The sequence below is a fragment of the Diaphorina citri genome, unplaced genomic scaffold, assembly GCF_000475195.1.
Source record: "Diaphorina citri unplaced genomic scaffold, Diaci psyllid genome assembly version 1.1 scaffold73, whole genome shotgun sequence".
Lineage (NCBI taxonomy): Eukaryota > Metazoa > Arthropoda > Insecta > Hemiptera > Psyllidae > Diaphorina > Diaphorina citri.
The window spans coordinates 249,220-267,504 of NW_007377510.1; the positions used below are offsets into that span (position 1 = coordinate 249,220).

General features: G+C 40.3%; 1 protein-coding gene and 3 long non-coding RNA genes across 4 annotated transcripts in view; all 4 read left to right on the forward strand.

Moving 5' to 3' along the window:
- Positions 1-18,285, forward strand: part of LOC103521144 (chromatin-remodeling ATPase INO80) — a 23,268-nt gene continuing 4,983 nt past the window's right edge. Inside the window, exons 1-19 of the mRNA XM_026832050.1 lie at positions 1-193; positions 526-613; positions 1,010-1,301; positions 1,734-1,936; positions 2,189-2,329; positions 2,880-2,995; positions 4,961-5,121; positions 6,018-6,058; positions 6,675-6,766; positions 8,245-8,593; positions 9,492-9,714; positions 11,119-11,209; positions 11,530-11,607; positions 11,897-11,978; positions 13,094-13,263; positions 13,752-13,866; positions 14,256-14,356; positions 15,293-15,370; positions 16,679-16,866. Of these exons, the coding sequence (XP_026687851.1) occupies positions 20-193; positions 526-613; positions 1,010-1,301; positions 1,734-1,936; positions 2,189-2,329; positions 2,880-2,995; positions 4,961-5,121; positions 6,018-6,058; positions 6,675-6,766; positions 8,245-8,593; positions 9,492-9,714; positions 11,119-11,209; positions 11,530-11,607; positions 11,897-11,978; positions 13,094-13,263; positions 13,752-13,866; positions 14,256-14,356; positions 15,293-15,370; positions 16,679-16,866 (2,783 nt within the window). The 5' untranslated portion in view covers positions 1-19. The remainder of the gene's footprint in view (positions 194-525; positions 614-1,009; positions 1,302-1,733; positions 1,937-2,188; positions 2,330-2,879; positions 2,996-4,960; positions 5,122-6,017; positions 6,059-6,674; positions 6,767-8,244; positions 8,594-9,491; positions 9,715-11,118; positions 11,210-11,529; positions 11,608-11,896; positions 11,979-13,093; positions 13,264-13,751; positions 13,867-14,255; positions 14,357-15,292; positions 15,371-16,678; positions 16,867-18,285) is intronic.
- Positions 11,530-12,407, forward strand: LOC108251810. The gene is made up of 3 exons (XR_541961.2): positions 11,530-11,607; positions 11,897-11,978; positions 12,362-12,407. It is a non-coding gene; the product is annotated as an uncharacterized LOC108251810 (long non-coding RNA).
- Positions 12,619-13,456, forward strand: LOC113472294. Its single transcript, XR_003394672.1, has 2 exons — positions 12,619-12,652; positions 13,094-13,456. It is a non-coding gene; the product is annotated as an uncharacterized LOC113472294 (long non-coding RNA).
- Positions 14,169-15,330, forward strand: LOC113472290. Its single transcript, XR_003394671.1, has 2 exons — positions 14,169-14,356; positions 15,293-15,330. It is a non-coding gene; the product is annotated as an uncharacterized LOC113472290 (long non-coding RNA).

Below are 18,285 nucleotides of genomic sequence, written 5' to 3' on the forward strand. Positions count from 1 at the left end.
AACTCAGAAAGCTCTCATAATGGACAACGTACGTCATGCGGTGGAAGTAGAAAAGCAGAGGTCTCAGCAGTTTGGTAGCACCACACCCTCCTTCTCCACAGAAGTAGAGAGACCCCAGCCTGGACTATTCAGAGGCAATCTCAAGCATTACCAACTGAAAGGCATGAACTGGTTGGCCAACCTGTATGATCAGGTGAGTTTTGTTCCCGATGTAACTGCTAAGGTTTTATCTTCCCGAAAGCGAAGAAAGAACGAAGACGGGATAAGAAAAAGCCAGCCGTTCAGAGAACGAATCTTATCTCTGTGGGAAATCCTGCCCCGGCGGGAATCGAACCCGCGATCCAGCGCTACAAGGCAGACGCTCTACTCTCCAAGCTGGGCATGTTGACTCCCTGATAAGAAAGCCATGTTGTGATTGAGGCTTTGACGATTCTATGGTTGATAGTTTTCTATTTCTAGTGCTTCTTGTTCTCTTTCATCGATTGTTGCCTAGGTATTTTATTATTTTATCCTCTTTTTCCGCAGGGCATCAATGGAATTTTAGCGGATGAAATGGGTCTTGGGAAAACAGTGCAGTCGATAGCGTTCCTATGTCATATTGCTGAAACTTATGGTGAGGAAAAACGATCATTATCATTATTGTACCTATCAGACCAAAATTCTGCCTTATAAAACCTATACCGTTTTTAGTATAATCGGAGACGGATTTAGCAGCATTTTCTCTAAAGAGGTATCTGTCTCCCTCTCGCTATGAGACCTCTTGACTCGAAATTTTTTTTGTTCTTCAAGGCCGGGACCAGACTTTGATAAATGTTCATCAACCAATTAGAATTCAAATGCTGTAGGTATTCTGATTGGTTGATTAAGATTAATAATTATTGATTATCTCAATGTGTTGTCCTAGGCTTGAGCTTTCCGTATGTATCTTGTTAACTGACGTTTGTTCAATGTACCAATCCCTATTCTTATTATTATTCAAAGCCCACTATTCTACCCTATTCGATTTCAGACGTATGGGGCCCATTCCTCATCATTTCCCCAGCCTCCACGTTACACAACTGGCAGCAGGAAATGGAACGCTTCGTACCTGATTTCAAAGTGGTTCCCTACTGGGGCAGCCCTCAGGAGCGGAAAATCCTGCGACAGTTCTGGGACATGAAGAATTTGCACACGAAAGACGCGAGTTTCCATGTGGTGATCACGAGTTATCAGTTGGTGGTGTCAGATTTCAAGTACTTCAATCGGATCAAGTGGCAGTATCTCATTCTGGATGAGGCGCAAGCTATCAAGAGCTCGTCCAGGTTAGTTTTATTTAAATAGAGTGGAATACATAAATCTAATTTAGCAACCTCTATTAAGGTTTCTCGAGATCCCGGGTCTAATTGGATTAGTAGGTATGAATAGTGGTGGCTTTACCAGTGTAAAAAGATTGATGAAAATGGTAACTGATTGCAAAGGAGGCACTTAGTGATGTGGTGATATCCACAAAAGTTGTGGACTTAAATTCCATGTCCGTGAGTTAGGAATGGCACCTATCTCACGGTGTTGAAAGGATTGGGGGTTTCACGATGTTGAAAGTTGTGAAAAAACTCTGAAGAAATAATGACTTTTGTTGACTTTTGATTACATGGTTCTAATTTTATTCATGCTGCATTGTCTTGTACACATTGTCCATTTCTTTTCTAACTAGTTTCACCATATTTTCACCTACATATTATATTTTCACCTTGCAGTATGCGTTGGAAGTTACTCCTGGGGTTCTCGTGTCGTAATCGTCTTCTACTATCAGGCACTCCTATTCAGAACAGCATGGCAGAGCTGTGGGCACTTCTGCACTTCATTATGCCGTCCATGTTCGACTCACATGATGAATTCAACGAGTGGTTCTCCAAAGACATTGAGAGTCATGCTGAGAACAAGACCAGTATTGATGAACGTGAGTACCCAATAGTATTAATGCTTATTTATTCTGCTCACAATAAGGCTGAAAAGTCCCTCTACTCCAGCAGTAGGCGGGCTTCCTCGCCTTTGTTGCCTTAGGCACCTGACAGGTACATCAATGATAGTGAATGGCTGGCGTTAGGAGTATCCTTGGAGACTGTTCAAACAGTCGCTCTTACACGGGTAACATAAACGAATTGTATTCCATTAATTTTAAAATGAATTTCTATCTTCTGTTTGAACTCAGGTCACTTGTCCAGACTTCATATGATCCTGAAACCATTCATGTTGAGGCGAATCAAGAAGGATGTGGAGAATGAGCTGTCAGATAAGATTGAAATCATGGTCTATTGTCCGCTCACGTCAAGACAGAAGCTGCTTTATTCTGGTAAGAACATGAAAACTTCTTTAAAATATTGGTAAAAAAAAGAAAAAAAAAAAAAAAAACAAACAGGCAGACAAACAAACTTTGGAACATATAGTTCACAGATTACTCATTTCGGTCGAGTGAAAGGTAACCTCTAGACTCTAGACAAGGCCAACGCCGGAGTTATTATCTACCTCCTACAGCTTATCCGTAAAGCTCTATTATTGGGTACTTAGTCGAATTCTCAATTAATCCACAGTCAATCAAAATTCGAAATAAACGATAAAATGCCTCGGCTGGGATTGAACTCGTGCTCTTCTGTTTACCAGACGAGGGACTTTTCTTATTAAGATGGAATAGGGCATCTAAAATTTGTAGCCAAAACCAAATGTCAGCCCAAAGCAATCACCATAGTTAGGGCTGATTGAGAAGCTGACGAAAAACGCCGACCCCGTCTGTACACGGGAAAAGGCGAAGAAAAAGAAGAAGAGTGCTCACTACCAATACAAAGGTACAAAGTGCGAGTACAACACAAGTTGACTCATGGATATTGACTTATAAACTGTTTCAGCTTTGAAAAAGAAGATTAAAATAGAGGATTTGATACATTCTTCATCCGGGGGATCAATTCAGCTTTCCAATAATATCGCATCGAATCTGATGAATCTAGTCATGCAATTCCGTAAGGTAAGTTCAATATTAGTAGTTCGAACACTGAATTTACTTACTATTTTGGTAGTTTTAAATGAATATCGATTTTTCTTCAGGCAGATAAAAGATTTTTCCTATTACGGTCCTCTGCTGTTACTAAAAAACATACCCCCGTGTTAATAGTATACCTTGAGCATAGCAAAATATTGTTTTCGCCTCGATTTCTTGAAGACGATTACATTATTTGCCTTTTTCAGGTTTGCAATCACCCAGAGCTGTTTGAGAGGCGAGATGCCAAAGCTCCTCTAGCTATGTCCTGTGAGGACTATGTGATACCCAAACAACTCAAAGCCGTGTGGGGCTCGCACAACGCCTTCTTAGAAATCCCTCCCTTTCCCTCCATACCAAGTGACTTCCTCCTAAGTTCCATACACGAGGAGGACTGTATATTCACACATAGCGATCATACGCTCCATTGTATGCCCGAAACGATAGAGCATCGACTGTACAGGGGCCGGCAGATGGAGAGGGAGGAGGGGACAATCTTACCCGAGTTCCCGCATGTGCCGCGAGACCCTGTGATTCTGCCCCAGCAGCCTACCTATCTTCCGGTCTGCTTCTTTGAGAGCACCCAGAATATGGTATCCCCAGGTGTCCCATGACAACATATTCCATGAACAAGGTAAGAGATTTCAGTAAGCATAAATTAATTCCATGAATAAGGTTAGAGATTTCAGTAAACATAAATTAATGGTTAACGGTCGCGTCAAAGTCAAGCTCTCTAAGCCCTTGGTCGTGAGTTCCATTCCTGCCCGAGGCGCACTTTACACTAAACAGACAAGGTTTTTATTTCTCGGAACTGGTGTTTTCTGCTATCCTGTCTTCCTTGTGTGCGATATTTGCTGTAGGTCTAAACCATTGAATTTGGCTTAAATATTGCCTGCGTACGCAACGATCTGAGGTAAACGCCGGAGGTATTATCTACCTCCTACAGCTTATCCGTAATGCTCTATTATTGGGTACTTAGTCGAATTCTCAATTAATCCATAATCACTCAAAATTTCAAATAATAAGAAAAAGGCCTCGGCTGGGATTGAACTCGTGCCCTCCTGTTTACCAGACGAGGGAGTTTTCTTACTCAAATGGGGTAGAGTTGATGTAGTGCTCTCTGCAAAGGCTCAGGACGAGCCAATGAAACATGGCTAGAGACCATCACCCTTGTGTATGGCTGATACAAAGTATATCTTTTCTTTATTCTGCCATCACCATTCGGTAAAAGCTAAAGCCGCTACAACAACAACAAAGGTAAGGTAGGTTTGATGTAGTGCTCACTGCAAAGGCTCAGGACGAGCCAATGAAACATGGCTAGAGACCATCACCCTGGTGTATGGCTGATACAAAGTATATCTTTTCTTTATTCTGCCATCACCATTCGGTAAAAGCTAAAGCCGCTACAACAACAACAAAGGTACAAAGTGCTAGTACAACACAAGTTGACTCATGGAAATTGACTTATAAACTGTTTCAGCTTTGAAAAAGAAGATTAAAATAGAGGATTTGATACATTCTTCATCCGGTGGATCAATTCAGCTTTCCAATAATATCGCATCGAATCTGATGAATCTAGTCATGCAATTCCGTAAGGTAAGTTGATTACTATTATATTACTTACTTTGACCGCTAAAGTTAAGTAACGTTGCGAGTGTTTGATATTTGGATGGGCGACACGTGCTGCTGCCCCACTCAGGCTGGGTGAGGTCAATGTGAGGAGCCGGATAGCTTGTTTGTCCAATAAAGGTTGAATTAACTCTCGTCACTACACTTTTTTTTTGAGGAGTTTACCTTTTAATCCTAATAATGAAACGACAAACAAATGAATGTTATTGACGCAAATGTCGAAATGTTTGACCATTGGGCCATTTTCACCCATTAAATGACAATATGTTTCACAATAAAAGAAAACATTTAATGTTGATACATTACATTATTTGCCTCTTTCAGGTTTGCAATCACCCAGAGCTGTTTGAGAGGCGAGATGCCAAAGCTCCTCTAGCTATGTCCTGTGAGGACTATGTGATACCCAAGCTTGTGTTTGAGGAGGCCTTACTATGCCGTGCTATTCCTAGCAAGCAACATATCCTGTATAATATGTGTTGTGTATGGTACCAATCTGATCTCAACCTGTCTAGTCCACCTAAGAAAGCCCTTACCAAGAAAGAAGCCAAGGAAGCGAAGAAAACACTTCTTGCTCAAAGCCCGGGTGCACTCACTGCACGGAGGAAAAAACTGTGGACACTAATGGCGAAGAAGGAGATTAGTAAGGTAGGAGAATATTTTATTTTTTCTCCCATTACCTTTTATTCGCATAACTGTTAGTATGTATAATCATATAATGGAACCATTTGTTCTAAGCTGACAGTCTAAATAAAGCATTAGGTACTTATACTTATAACAGGAGTTCTTATCCCAAGCTGCCAGTCTAAATAAAACACTTTGGCGCACAAGAATCCAAACAATGACTTACCAGGAGCTAGAATTGGTGGATGCTTCAAATTTTTGGAGTTCAGCCCACAGTAAATTAAAAAAAAAAAGAGCCTGAGGGGAGAGGGCTAAATACGGCCTTGTCAAATAGCTGTGTAATTAAATTCTTGTAAATTTCAGGTGCAACGAAATAAAGTGAACTCACATAAAGAAATTCTATCCAATTGTATTAGAATTGGTGGATGCTTCAAATTTTTGGAGTTCAGCCCACAGTAAATTTTTAAAAAAAAGAGCCTGAGGGGAGAGGGCTAAATACGGCCCTGTCAAATAGCTGTGTAATTAAATTCTTGTAAATTTCAGGTGCAACGAAATAAAGTGAACTCACATAAAGAAATTCTATCCAATTGTAAGAAGCTAGCTCAATCGTGTATGAAGTTCCATAGGCAGAAAGCAATGCAGTCGCAGAAAAATATGAAGGTGAGTAATATGTACAAAGAGATACTTTAATATCCTGCTAAATGATCCCGTAAATCAAGCACATAAATCTGAAGCCTGGAGCAGGTATGTGTTGTGTATGGTACCCTCAGGTGTCCCATGACAATATATTCCATGAACAAGGTAAGAGATTTCAGTAAGCATAAATTAATTCCATGAATAAGGTTAGAGATTTCAGTAAACATAAATTAATGGTTGACGGTCGCGTCAAAGTCAAGCTCTCTAAGCGCTTGGTCGTGAGTTCCATTCCTGCCCGAGGCGCACTTTACACTAAACAGACAAGGTTTTTTTTTTTCTCGGAACTGGTGTTTTTTTGCTATCCTGTCTTCCTTGTGTGCGATATTTGCTGTAGGTCTAAACCATTGAATTTGGCTTAAATATTGCCTGCGTACGCAACGATCTGTGTAGTGTACATATACAGACCAGATTGGGAGACATGTAGGTAGTCCCTACGGGCTTAAGGATCTTATAGTGATCGTAATAGAGGTAGTAAAACTGTCTTGAAATGATGGGATAGAATTCTTTATTATCTCTACATTTTGTGGATATGTTTTTTATTGCGTCATGAAGTGTAAATTTTCTCCGTTCTTGTTTCAGACGTTCACAAATTCTTCTCGTTCATAAGACTGTTAGGATTAAGTAGTGAGAATTCTTTATAGAATTCTTTATTATCTCTACATTTTGTGGATATGTTTTTTCTTGCGTCATGAAGTGTAAATTTTCTCCGTTCTTGTTTCAGACGTTCACAAATTCTTCTCGTTCATAAGACTGTTAGGATTAAGTAGTGGTGAACTATACAAGTTCTCCATGCTAGGAGTTCTCTTCAGGTATGTATTAATATCCTTTTTTATAGATGTTTAATGTCACTGTTTAACATCTAAGGCTTTTGGTGACAGGGGTTTTATCCTCCTTTCAATGGCAAGCTACCCGTCTACTCAAATCTGAGCGCACGGTAGTACGCCAGGCCAAGTTTCAGTATTGACTTTACTTAGTTTATAATGTTATTGAGGAAATCTTGAAGAGTCTTGAAAATTGGGACATATGTGGTGGGGATGATCAGGAAAATAATAAGGATTAAGGAGGCAGACGGTAGATTAAGAGCACAACAATAATAAAGGAGAATGAAAAGCACCGCACTTGAAGTAATGTCTTCGTTTCCGAGTGCGGTTATAGCTTTAAAAAAAAAAAATTGAGAGGGGCCGGGAAAAGCCAGCAGCATGCGATTGCTCAGATGTCAGATGGTCACCGTAGTTATCATCCAGATGCTAATCACGCGCAACGTTGTTTAACTTCTGTGATCTATGGGAAACTAGTGCATTCAACGTGCTGTCGCCGCCTGCTGAAACCTAATTATTGACTTTGTGGGATTCATTCATTCATTCATTTGTAGCATCTTCTATTCAGAAGGTTGCTGTATTTCTTCTACTTTGTGTTTCCACTCCTCTCGATTCTCTGCCATCCTCTTCACTTCTTCATATGTCACCAATCCTGTCCATTCCTTCACGTCATCCATCCACGTTCTTCTTTGTCTTCCTCTTGCCCGAACTCCATCAATCTTTCCTTCGATGATCTTGGTTGGCAGCTTTCCATTTGACCCTCTCAAGATATGACCGGCATAGCTCACTTTCCTTTGTTTGATGATCCTTAACAGTTCACAGTTCTTTTTCTTCATTCTTCTTAGTACGTCTATATTTGTGACTTTGTCCCTCCAACTTATCTTCAGCATACGTCGATAGAACCACATTTCCAGCGCATTGATTCTTCTTTCCATTGATTCACTGATGGTCCATGATTCACAGCCATAGGTAAAGATTGAGAAAATGTAAGTTTTCAGAAGTCTGGTTTTTGTTTTGATGTTAATGGTACTTCTCATCAGTTCTTTGTGATTCCAGAAGGCACTTTTGGCAATTCCTGCTCTTCTTATGATCTCTGCGTTGCTCTCGAAATCAAAGAGAGAAGGAACATAGGACAGGAGAAAGCCAGCCGTTCCGAGAACAAACCTCATTTTAGGATGAATTCCGTCCCGGACGGGAATCGAACCCGCGACCAAGTGCATACAAGGCAGGCGCGCTACCCTCCAAGCTAGCTAGGCTGGCTGATCTTTAATAAGGTACATACGGAAACTGAACATTTCCCAATGGTTTAGTACAAGCGCTAACACGCCATCTAACCAATTCCCTCTATCTTTCCTTTCCTTTATCCCCTAATTTTCCTTCAAAAGAGGGGAAATGAGCTTCAGAAAAGGGGAAATCGTTTCAGTTTCCGGTAGAAAAATACTAGCAAAATAAACCAGCTTCCTTTTTGTTCAGGTGGTCACTCGGTCTCGCCAGTTGTACGCATCAAGTAGATCCTGTGCATGGTATAACATCGAACATGAACATTGTCACTCTAGTAACGGGCTGGACACAGTGTGGTATGGCAGTCCGCGCCTGGCTCAGCTATACACTCAGAGGAATAACTATTTCAGTCGTCCTCAAGTGGGGGGACTTATGGCTGTCACTCCGAAACGAGGCTGGTCCAATATTTCCATACCAGGTACGTGTGCCCTTTGGTTTAACTTGTACCGAGTTTTAATTAGTAACTATTTCAGTCGTCCTCAAGTGGGGGGACTCATGGCTGTCACTCCGAAACGAGGCTGGTCCAATATTTCCATACCAGGTACGTGTGCCCTTTGGTTTAACTTGTACCGAGTTTTAATTACCAGAAATCTAGGAAAATCAATACAGTCCCCATTGGTACCTAGAAAACTCTGAACTTTTTAAAGCAAATAGTATATCTTCAAATAAGTAACCCGCTTGGCCTAGTGGGATCTTTAAGGTGGATTTACACGCTCAAGCCACAAACTAGATTTGCTCATGGCGGTTTGTTCGGTTTGCACAAAACTGTTAGAGAAACCTAGAAAATGTATTTTTGACTTGTGCAAACATAAAGCCTGCGTTCACACGCTACGCTTCACTTGTGCAAACCGGTTTGTGCAGTTTACACGCTCAAGCCACAAACTAGATTTGCTCATGGCGGTTTGTTCGGTTTGCACAAAACTGTTACAGAAACCTAGAAAATGTATTTTTGACTTGTGCAAACATAAAGCCTGCGTTCACACGCTACGCTTCACTTGTGCAAACCGGTTTGTGCAAATGGCCTGAGCGTGTAAATCCATTGTTACTGTAACCAGATAAAATTCGTTCTCGGAACTGCTGACTTCCTCCTGTCCCGTTCTCCTTCAATTTCAGGACCCTAAGACCTCCAGTTTTGCGGTTCCCTTTGTCAATCCCCTTCAAATTATATTAAAAAGCTGGTAACTTTTAAGGTGGAATACCACTGAAGATGCCATAACTGGCGAAACGTGGCGTCGTTTGGTAAAAACTAGTAAAGCTCCGCTATACTGTAGTAATAGAAAGTAATAAATAAATTAATCTTGTACCTAAACCAAAAAAAGCGAACTGTTATCATTTTCCCCTGTTGACAGATAAGCTCACCTTAATAGAAAGTAATAAATAAATTAATCTTGTACCTAAACCAAAAAAAGCGAACTGTTATCATTTTCCCCTGTTGACAGATAAGCTCACTCTGGTGTACGACGCTGGTAAGCTCTCAGTTCTGGACGATCTCCTCAAGCGACTCAAAGCTTCGGGGCACCGGGTCCTAGTGTATTCTCAGATGACCAAAATGATAGACCTGCTGGAAGAGTTCATGGTGTATCGCAAGTATCGCTTTATGAGACTCGACGGATCGTCCAAGATCTCCGAGAGGAGAGATATGGTCGCCGATTTCCAGTCAAGGTAAGCCAACCTGGTCTCTTAGTTGAGGGCCCTGCCTCGGTGGTGCAGTGGTCAAGGCGCTCGCCTGGTAAACAGGAGGGCGTGGGTTCAATCCCAGCCGAGGTATGGAATTTTATCCTCAATATAATTTGAGAATTTGACCACAATAATAACAGTAGCCTACTGCTGGAGTAAAGGGACTTTTCAGTCCTATGCGAGCAGTAGAAATAAGCACTGTTATTGTATATTATTATAATTGGTTGTTGTAGTAGCCATTGCCCAAATCAAACTTAATCAAACTCTTTCTGTAGTTCGCAGTCCCGGGAATTCTGACACATCAATCGGTTGGATTGTTGGTTTAATGCGAAGATTTGACTTGAGTGCGAAGATTTCACCTTACCATTTCAAGATTTTTGGGCTGAAAAACTCAAGCCCAAGGTTAAATATTTGGGTCCATTATTTTTGATCGTTCCCTACCTGATTTCAAAATATCTTCTAGTGACTATTTCGTTGCATAACTTACCGTGTTATAAGCGGCCACTTTGAACGGCAATATGGTAAGTGAGCTGAGGCCAGGGGCAACAGATCGCACGCGGGCCCCATAGTAGTAGAGGTTAATATTATAGCGCCGCAGGCGAATATTTTCCTAAATAACCGGGACACTTACCGTGTTAAAAGGGTAGAGGTAGAGGTTAATTTCGCAAGCTAGACCTTCCAATGCAGGCTAACTAGGTTGGCACTATTTCTCGTAATTTTGACTTGTTTCTTAGTTTGTTTTTAATTATTCCGTTTTATTTGTGAACCGTTACCAAATAAGCAAATGAATAGTTGATCCCATGTGATTTTTCACGGGGAATCGAATGGTGCTACTTTTAGCACTCTGACTTACAGTTGAGAAGTTGCGGGTTCGATACTCCCCTGTGTCAACAAATTTCTCTTTTATTTGTGAACCGTTATAAATAAGCAAGTGAATAGTTGATCCCATGTGATTTTTCACGCGGAATCGAATGGTGCTACTTTTAGCACTCTCCGACTTACAGTTGAGAAGTTGCGAGTTCGATAGGTACTCCCCGGTGTCAAAGAATTTCCCTTTTAGTTGTGAACCATTAACAAGTAAGCATGTGAATAGTTGATCCCATGGGATTTTTCACGCCGAATCGAATGGTGAAACTTTTAAAATTGTCCGACTTACAGTTGAGAAGTTGCGGGTTCGATACTCCCCTGTGTCAACAAATTTCCCTTTTATTACATTTTTTTTTTCTATTTCTTTTCAAATACCTACGTATTCTGCAAATGTAATAGAAAGTCGTGTGATGTTCACACCAGATTTTTTTTATTTTTTATTTATATATATTATCATCGTATTACTTTATTCAATTCTCCAACTGTACCATTCCTGCTCCGTCCTCACACTCAATTAGTAAGATCTATTGATGTACGTAGAAACCTAGATACCATCGCTTTGGCCTCAGAGCTATGGGTATTAAGAGACCATGAAGATATATTACTCAGCCTCGTGAGGAAAATGAGTAGCTATGACATATAAATGCGCATAGCGACCGGTGCCAGCATGGTAGGTAAACATTGGATTTTAGGATTATTGAGATATTGGGAAAATCCTACAATGCTGCAGTGAGCACCAAAGTTCTGGCATAATAACACAAAGTATAACTGCTAACTAAGGTCTTTGGTGAAGGGGATTTCACTCTTCATTCGTTGACTCACCTACGAGCTATTCAATCTACCTGTCTACTCACGTTTACCTCACCCAGCCTGAGTGGGGCCGGGAAAAGCCAACAGTACAATTTCCAAGCAAACTTTGTTTCATGTTTTCAGGAATCTCCCAAAAAGTTGAAGGAAGAAGATTCTGCTCCTATGTTTGATACATCGATGAACAGTCCACCCAACTTTGAGGTAAACTTATCTTTTTACCGAGGCGAACTGAGGTAAACTTGGTCTTTTTAGTTCATAAATAACATTTTAATCTTCTATTCTAGACAAAACCACTCCCAAACCAATGGCCGGGACCTTAATATGTGTTTAAATTCAAACTCAGTTTTGAGACATATTTCTGATTGTCTGAAATGTTTAAAGTTCACCAGTGAGATTTTTACTTTCTATTACTACAGTATAGCGGAGCTATACTAGTAATGAAAGTATTGCAATCGGTCCAAATTTTCAAAATCGGGAATTGTGATTTCAGGTGTACGAGGAAATAGACATCATGTCTTCCAATGATAATGAAATACCATTTGATTCCCCAGTACCATCTTGTAGCACTTCAAGTAAGTATAACTTCTTTAATTCTTTCCACCCTTTGATTTTGTTTGTAAATTATTTAAAATTCGTGATAACAGTATTCTGTACATCAAGGGTGGGGTGGTAGAGAATGCCATAGGCATTAACCCCACCCTTGATCAAACTTTATTTTGTACCTATAAATTTTGTTACCATTTGTGTATATTTATTTTGTAAATAAAGTTTGATCCCATGGTTTAATAATAATCATCATCATCAACACTTTGGATGTTTGATTTCTGTGGAGTTGATTCGACAGTAAATATATGTAGGTAATGGTAACTCAAAATTTGGTAAGATTTTGTAACCCATTATTGGGATACGTGTGGTTGTTTAGGCGTCTAACGAACCATCTATGCTTTATTTACAGAAGTAGCTGTAGGAGGAGTAAGTGGAGGATCCATATTGAATAACGGGATACGAGTGGTTGTTTAGGCGTCTAACGAACCATCTATGCTTTATTTACAGAAGTAGCTGTAGGAGGAGTAAGTGGAGGATCCATATTGAATAATTGTATGAATGAAACAACTGTTACGTTAGACTCATGTGGTCCGTGTCGTAGCATGCTTATCCCATAGTATGTCCCTCATCAGATGGGCCATAAGAGACACAGTGCTTGACTGGTCGGTCCCGAGTAGAACTCCAGCTATTGCACCATTGGGTAAGTCAGCATTTTTATTATTATTTTATTTTTAATGAACCGTTTTTTATTTTTATTTTTGTATGAATGAAACAACTGTTACGTTAGACTCATGTGGTCCGTGTCGTAGCATGCTTATCTCATAGTATGTCCCTCATCAGATGGGCCATAAGAGACACAGTGCTTGACTGGTCGTACTTCCCATTTAGGTGCTGGATCAACATGAGAGCACTAAGAAGTAACCCTGAAATTTTTGCAATCAAAAAACGAGTACAAATTTTTGTCGATGGTGGGATTCGAACCCGGGACCTTCTGCATGACAATCAAACGCTTTACAACGGTGCTAACCGTGCCCGTTTTGAAGATAGAGTTATCACGTGATCAGTGTTTGAATAAGTGGATGGATCTCGCTTTTATCCCTGAATGACAGCAAAGATAAAGATTCGTGTTTTCCACTTTCAGATGCAAAAGCAAGGAAGGCCGCTAGTAAACGAGGTCCAGGCCGACCCCCAGGGAGGCCGAGGCTCAAAAATATCGGCCCTCTTAATCAGGGCCTTCGATCTACTGCTAGTCATATTCATTCGGCCCTGGATGAAGAAACTGACCCCAATAGTATAGGCTATGAAATCAATGTGGATGATTGATGAGGTAATGTCTAGTAGGCCTCCACATCGGAGCCTCGACCCTAGCCTAGCCCTTGGGCGAAGAGAATACAAACCATGCTAATGAATATAAGTGGCCTCAACGGAGTCTCAGCCCTAGCCTAGCGCCGACCCCAGAGAAAATAAAGCATGCTAATGAATTAAAGGGCCTTAACGGAGCCACGACCCTCGACTCTTAAGTTGTACTTTTTTGTTTTGAAAACTTCAATATATAAAACAGAAGGAGGAAAATATTTTTTCTTGGAAAAAAAGTGTCGGTAAAGGGATTTGATAACAAAGTCCCGAAATCGAAGAAAAAAAGGATGACAAGATTGGAGAAAGCCAGCTGCTGTAAAAACCTTAGAATAAATTTCGCCTCTTACAGAGAAGACGCGCTGCCCTTCATGCTAACTAGGATGGCTCTATATCCCAATATAATCGAGTATATTTGTATTTTTGTTGTTTCATCATTGTTTCAGATCAGCAAAAGCAGCCTCGACTCTAGCTTCGACCCAAAGGAAAATAAACAAACCATGCTGATGAATATAAGCGACCTCAACCGAGTATTGACCACAGCTCCGACCCTTGCTGAAAGTGAAGAACTTCAAGTTAAGGTACCTTTTGTCTTTGTCACAAAAGATCTAACCAGGTCGCAGTGACCAAGGGCATTTACTAAAGCCGATGGCCCTCAAGTTCTACTTTTTTGTTTTGAAAACTTCAATATATAAAACAGAAGGAGGAAAATATTTTTTCTTGAAAAAAAAAAAAAGTGTCGGTAGAGGGATTTGATAACAAAGTCCCGAAATCGAAGAAAAAAAGGATGACAAGATTGGAGAAAGCCAGCTGCTGTAAAAACCTTAGGATAAATTTCGCCTCTTACAGAGAAGACGCGCTGCCCTTCATGCTAACTGCTAACTAGGATGGCTCTATATCCCAATATAATCGAGTATATTTGTATTTTTGTTGTTTCATCATTGTTTCAGATCAGCAAAAGCAGCTGGAAAAGAAACTAGCCGAGGAACAAAGGATAGAAGTAAAGGAGAAGGATAAGGAGAGGAAACGAAAACTTGGTGTCAATATCAAAGTAAGCTCAGTTTCTTGACCCTCTTTACTTTCCGTCAGTGTGACGTTTTGTTTGAGGTTTAACATCACTGTATAACTGCTAACTAGTTAGCTCTCATGGCGTAGTGGTCACTGCGCTCGCCTTGCACGCGGGAGGCCCGGGTTCGATTCCCGGCGGGGTCAAAAAATTTGTATCATGCAAATGATTGATTCCGTGACTGGCTGTTGCGGGGCTTACAGAGAAAGATAAGGAGAGGAAACGAAAACTTGGTGTCAATATCAAAGTAAGTTCAGTTTCTTGACCCTCTTTACTTTCCGTTAGTGTGACGTTTTGTTTGAGGTTTAACATCACTGTATAACTGCTAACTAGTCAGCTCCCATGGCGTAGTGGTCACTGCGCTCGCCTTGCACGCGGGAGGCCCGGATTCGATTCCCGGCGGGGTCAAGAAATTTGTATCATGCAAATGGTTGATTCCGTGACTAGCTGTTGCGGGGCCCACTCAGCCTGGTGAGGAAAATGAGTAGCTATGACATATAAATGCGCATAGCGACCGGTGCCAGCATGGTAGGTACTCGACTCTAGCTTCGACCCAAAGGAAAATATATTCGTCGCTTATATTCATCAACAAACCATGCCGATGAATATAAGCGACCTCAACCGAGTATTGACCACAGCTCCGACCCTTGCTGAAAGTGAAGCACTTCAAGTTAAGGTACCTTTTGTCTTTGTCACAAAAGATCTAACCAGGTCGCAGTGACCAAGGGCATTTACTAAAGCCGATGGCCCTTATAACTGCTAACTAAGGTCTTTGGTGAAGGGGATTTCACTCTTCATTCGTAGACTCACCTACGAGCTAGTCAATCTACCTGTCTACTCACATTAACCTCACCCAGCCTGAGTGGGGCCGGGAAAATCCAACAGTACAATTTCCAAGCAAACTTTGTTTCATGTTTTCAGGAATCTCCCAAAAAGTTGAAGGAAGAAGATTCTGCTCCTATGTTTGATACATCGATGAACAGTCCACCCAACTTTGAGGTAAACTTATCTTTTTACTGAGGCGAACTGACGTAAACCTGGTCTTTTTAGTTCATAAATAACATTTGAATTTTCTATTCTAGACAAAACCACTCCCAAGCCAATGACGGGGACCATAATATGTGTTTAAATTCAAACTCAGTTTTGAGACATATTTCTGATTGTCTGAAATGTTTAAAGTTCACCAGTGAGATTTTTTACTTTCTATTACCTTTACGTATAGGGAACCTATACAAGGTAATGAGAAAGTATTGCAATCGGTCCAAATTTTCAAAATCTGTGTACATGTAAATAAAGAAATAGTTTTTCGGTTGTGATCTAGTTGATCTACACACGTGTCATTTATCAGAATTATCAAAAGATTTTGTGTACATGTAAATAAAGAAATAGTTTTTCGGTTGTGATCTAGTTGATCTACACACGTGTCATTTATCAGAATTATCATTAATCTTTTTAAATACAACTCTAATTCAAATACTTTGTTTGAACTGCCCGACTAAGACTGGAGAGTTCCTTTTTGCCAGCAGTTTCAATAGGCTCGTTTATTGGTGGAATAATTACTTTGTAACTCTAAAACCAGTCTCTGAAACCCAATGGGACAAACTGGTGATGGTTAGTGTGATATAATTGACCCGTAATCATCCTTGCTTCAGATTTTCATTTTCACTTGAATGCAGAATGGTTTCTTCAAGCACTTATAGGCTTTCTCTTTAAGAACTTTGACCATTGTAGTGTGATAAAATTGACCCGTAATCGTCCTTGCTTCAGATTTTCATTTTCACTTGAATGCAGAATGGTTTCTTCAAGCACTTATAGGCTTTCTCTTTAAGAACTTTGACCATTGGTTTATTGACTTTAGTGATCCAGATTTGTACAGGTAGGCATTAAATATAATAGATAAAGATTACTCAATTCTTGCCTGGAATGGGTACTAGTATCCAGGTACAATTATATCAAATTCTGTCATAATGATGTCCCTTCTTGATTGGAATTGGGTGTCGTTTACCATTTAGTTGTATAATTATTATTAGATATTATTTTACCTACTTGTACAACTATTATAAAACTACAATGTTAAAAATAAAAAGCCATTATTACAAATTACAAAAAAATTACAAGATTTTCATTTTCATTCGCATTGTTTCACGTATTTGTCCCAAATATGATTCAAAGTTGTACTTGTACGCGTTCTCCTGAAGAACTTTGACTCTTTCTTGACTTTAGTAATGCAGATTTTAATTTCAACTTGAATGGTTTTTCAAAGTCTTCCCATATTTTCACTTGAATGGTTTCATGAGATCTTCAAAGTTGTACTTGTACGCTTTCTCCTCGAGGACTTTGACCAGGGGCTTCTTAAACTTGACACACTCGGGCAGACATTCCCGTATCGTGTTTGTGTCTATGGTGCGTAGCTCCGTGGCCCATCCTAGGGCGGCGAACACCCTAATGAAGGCCGTAGAGCAACCCTCGTTGTATGTTCCATATTCACCAGAGCGGTAGTCGAATGGGAGGAGATAGTGGTATTGGGGCCAGAGGGATTTGTTCACGATGAACACGAGATTGGTGTCCGCAGATCGTCTGTGGGAAAAGAGAGTAATTTTATTTTAATTTAATTTATTAAGTTTCCATTTATTATTTTTCAATATAACTCTAAGAACATTCTGAATTTTTATAAATGGTATACCCATCCGTATAAGCAGAGCTTGTGCCACGGATGGGGAAAAAAGACTAGTTAGAATTAGGATTTACTGTTGCTGAAATTATTCAGCGTATTTTTGGGGTGCGGCACCTGTTGTTGACTAATCCGCATTGCCCCTTCACCTAATATACCCATCCGTATAAGCAGAGCTTGTGCCACGGATGGGGAAAAAAGACTAGTTAGAATTGCGAAGTGAAGACTCTGCAGTAGAGATGAAACTGCGAAGTTGGGTTTTGCTTAAGATGTGTAAAGAGTGAGTGAGTTATAACAAAGAACTACTCTTTTCAGTGAACTACTGAGTCAGTAAGTCAGATCCTGAAACCTAACTCACTCTTCAACTCCATTGGCGTATTCATAACCCTGGGACATTTAGGGGCCTTGCAGGGATATTTAGGGGTCCTCAAATGTAGTTATGTATCAAGAATATGTGCCTATAATTTGGAGTGTTTTCCCGTGTTCCATATGTGGACTTTGTAGATTCGTATACCTAAGTTTAACCCAACTTTTAGGGCTGTTTGCCACTTCACCTAAGCCTCAGAGTGGGCTTTTTGTGTACAATAATGTCCTGTTTACCTTGGAGTTTCATCTACTTATCTACTTTGTAGACATTTTCAAGGGAAACTGTTTACAAAGTAGATGAAACTCCGAGTCGGGATAGTAAGGCTTGTAAGTATCCATTGTTAAACATAAGTAAATGATGGTACTTACAAAGGATGTCTAAATTGAATAAACTAATTAATAGGTACATAATGTGGATTGTGGACTTACTTATCCAAGGGATCCAGGCCCCACAGTATATTGGCACTGTTGATCAACCACACCATATGCAGGGATAACGTTATCCTCAAGAATCCCACCACGAATACCCTTCACCTAAGTCTCAGAGTGGTCTTCCTGTGTACAATAATTTGAACTTACTTATCCAAAGGATCCAGACCCCACAGTATATTGGCACTGTTGATCAACCACACCATATGCAGGGATAACGTTATCCTCAAGAATCCCACCACGAATAGGGTGCTCACTCCAGATTCATCCCAGTATTCCATGGGTGTATTGAGGGGTAGGATCACACCCAGGATTATGGCAAAGGCCCAGTAGAGCCTGAAACGGATTGGAATATTAGTTATTACGAAAGTTGGGTGTTTTGAGTACTAGGTCATTTTTACAGTAACAGAGTAGATTGTGGAGGGACACTAAAAGAGGGAAATGCCGA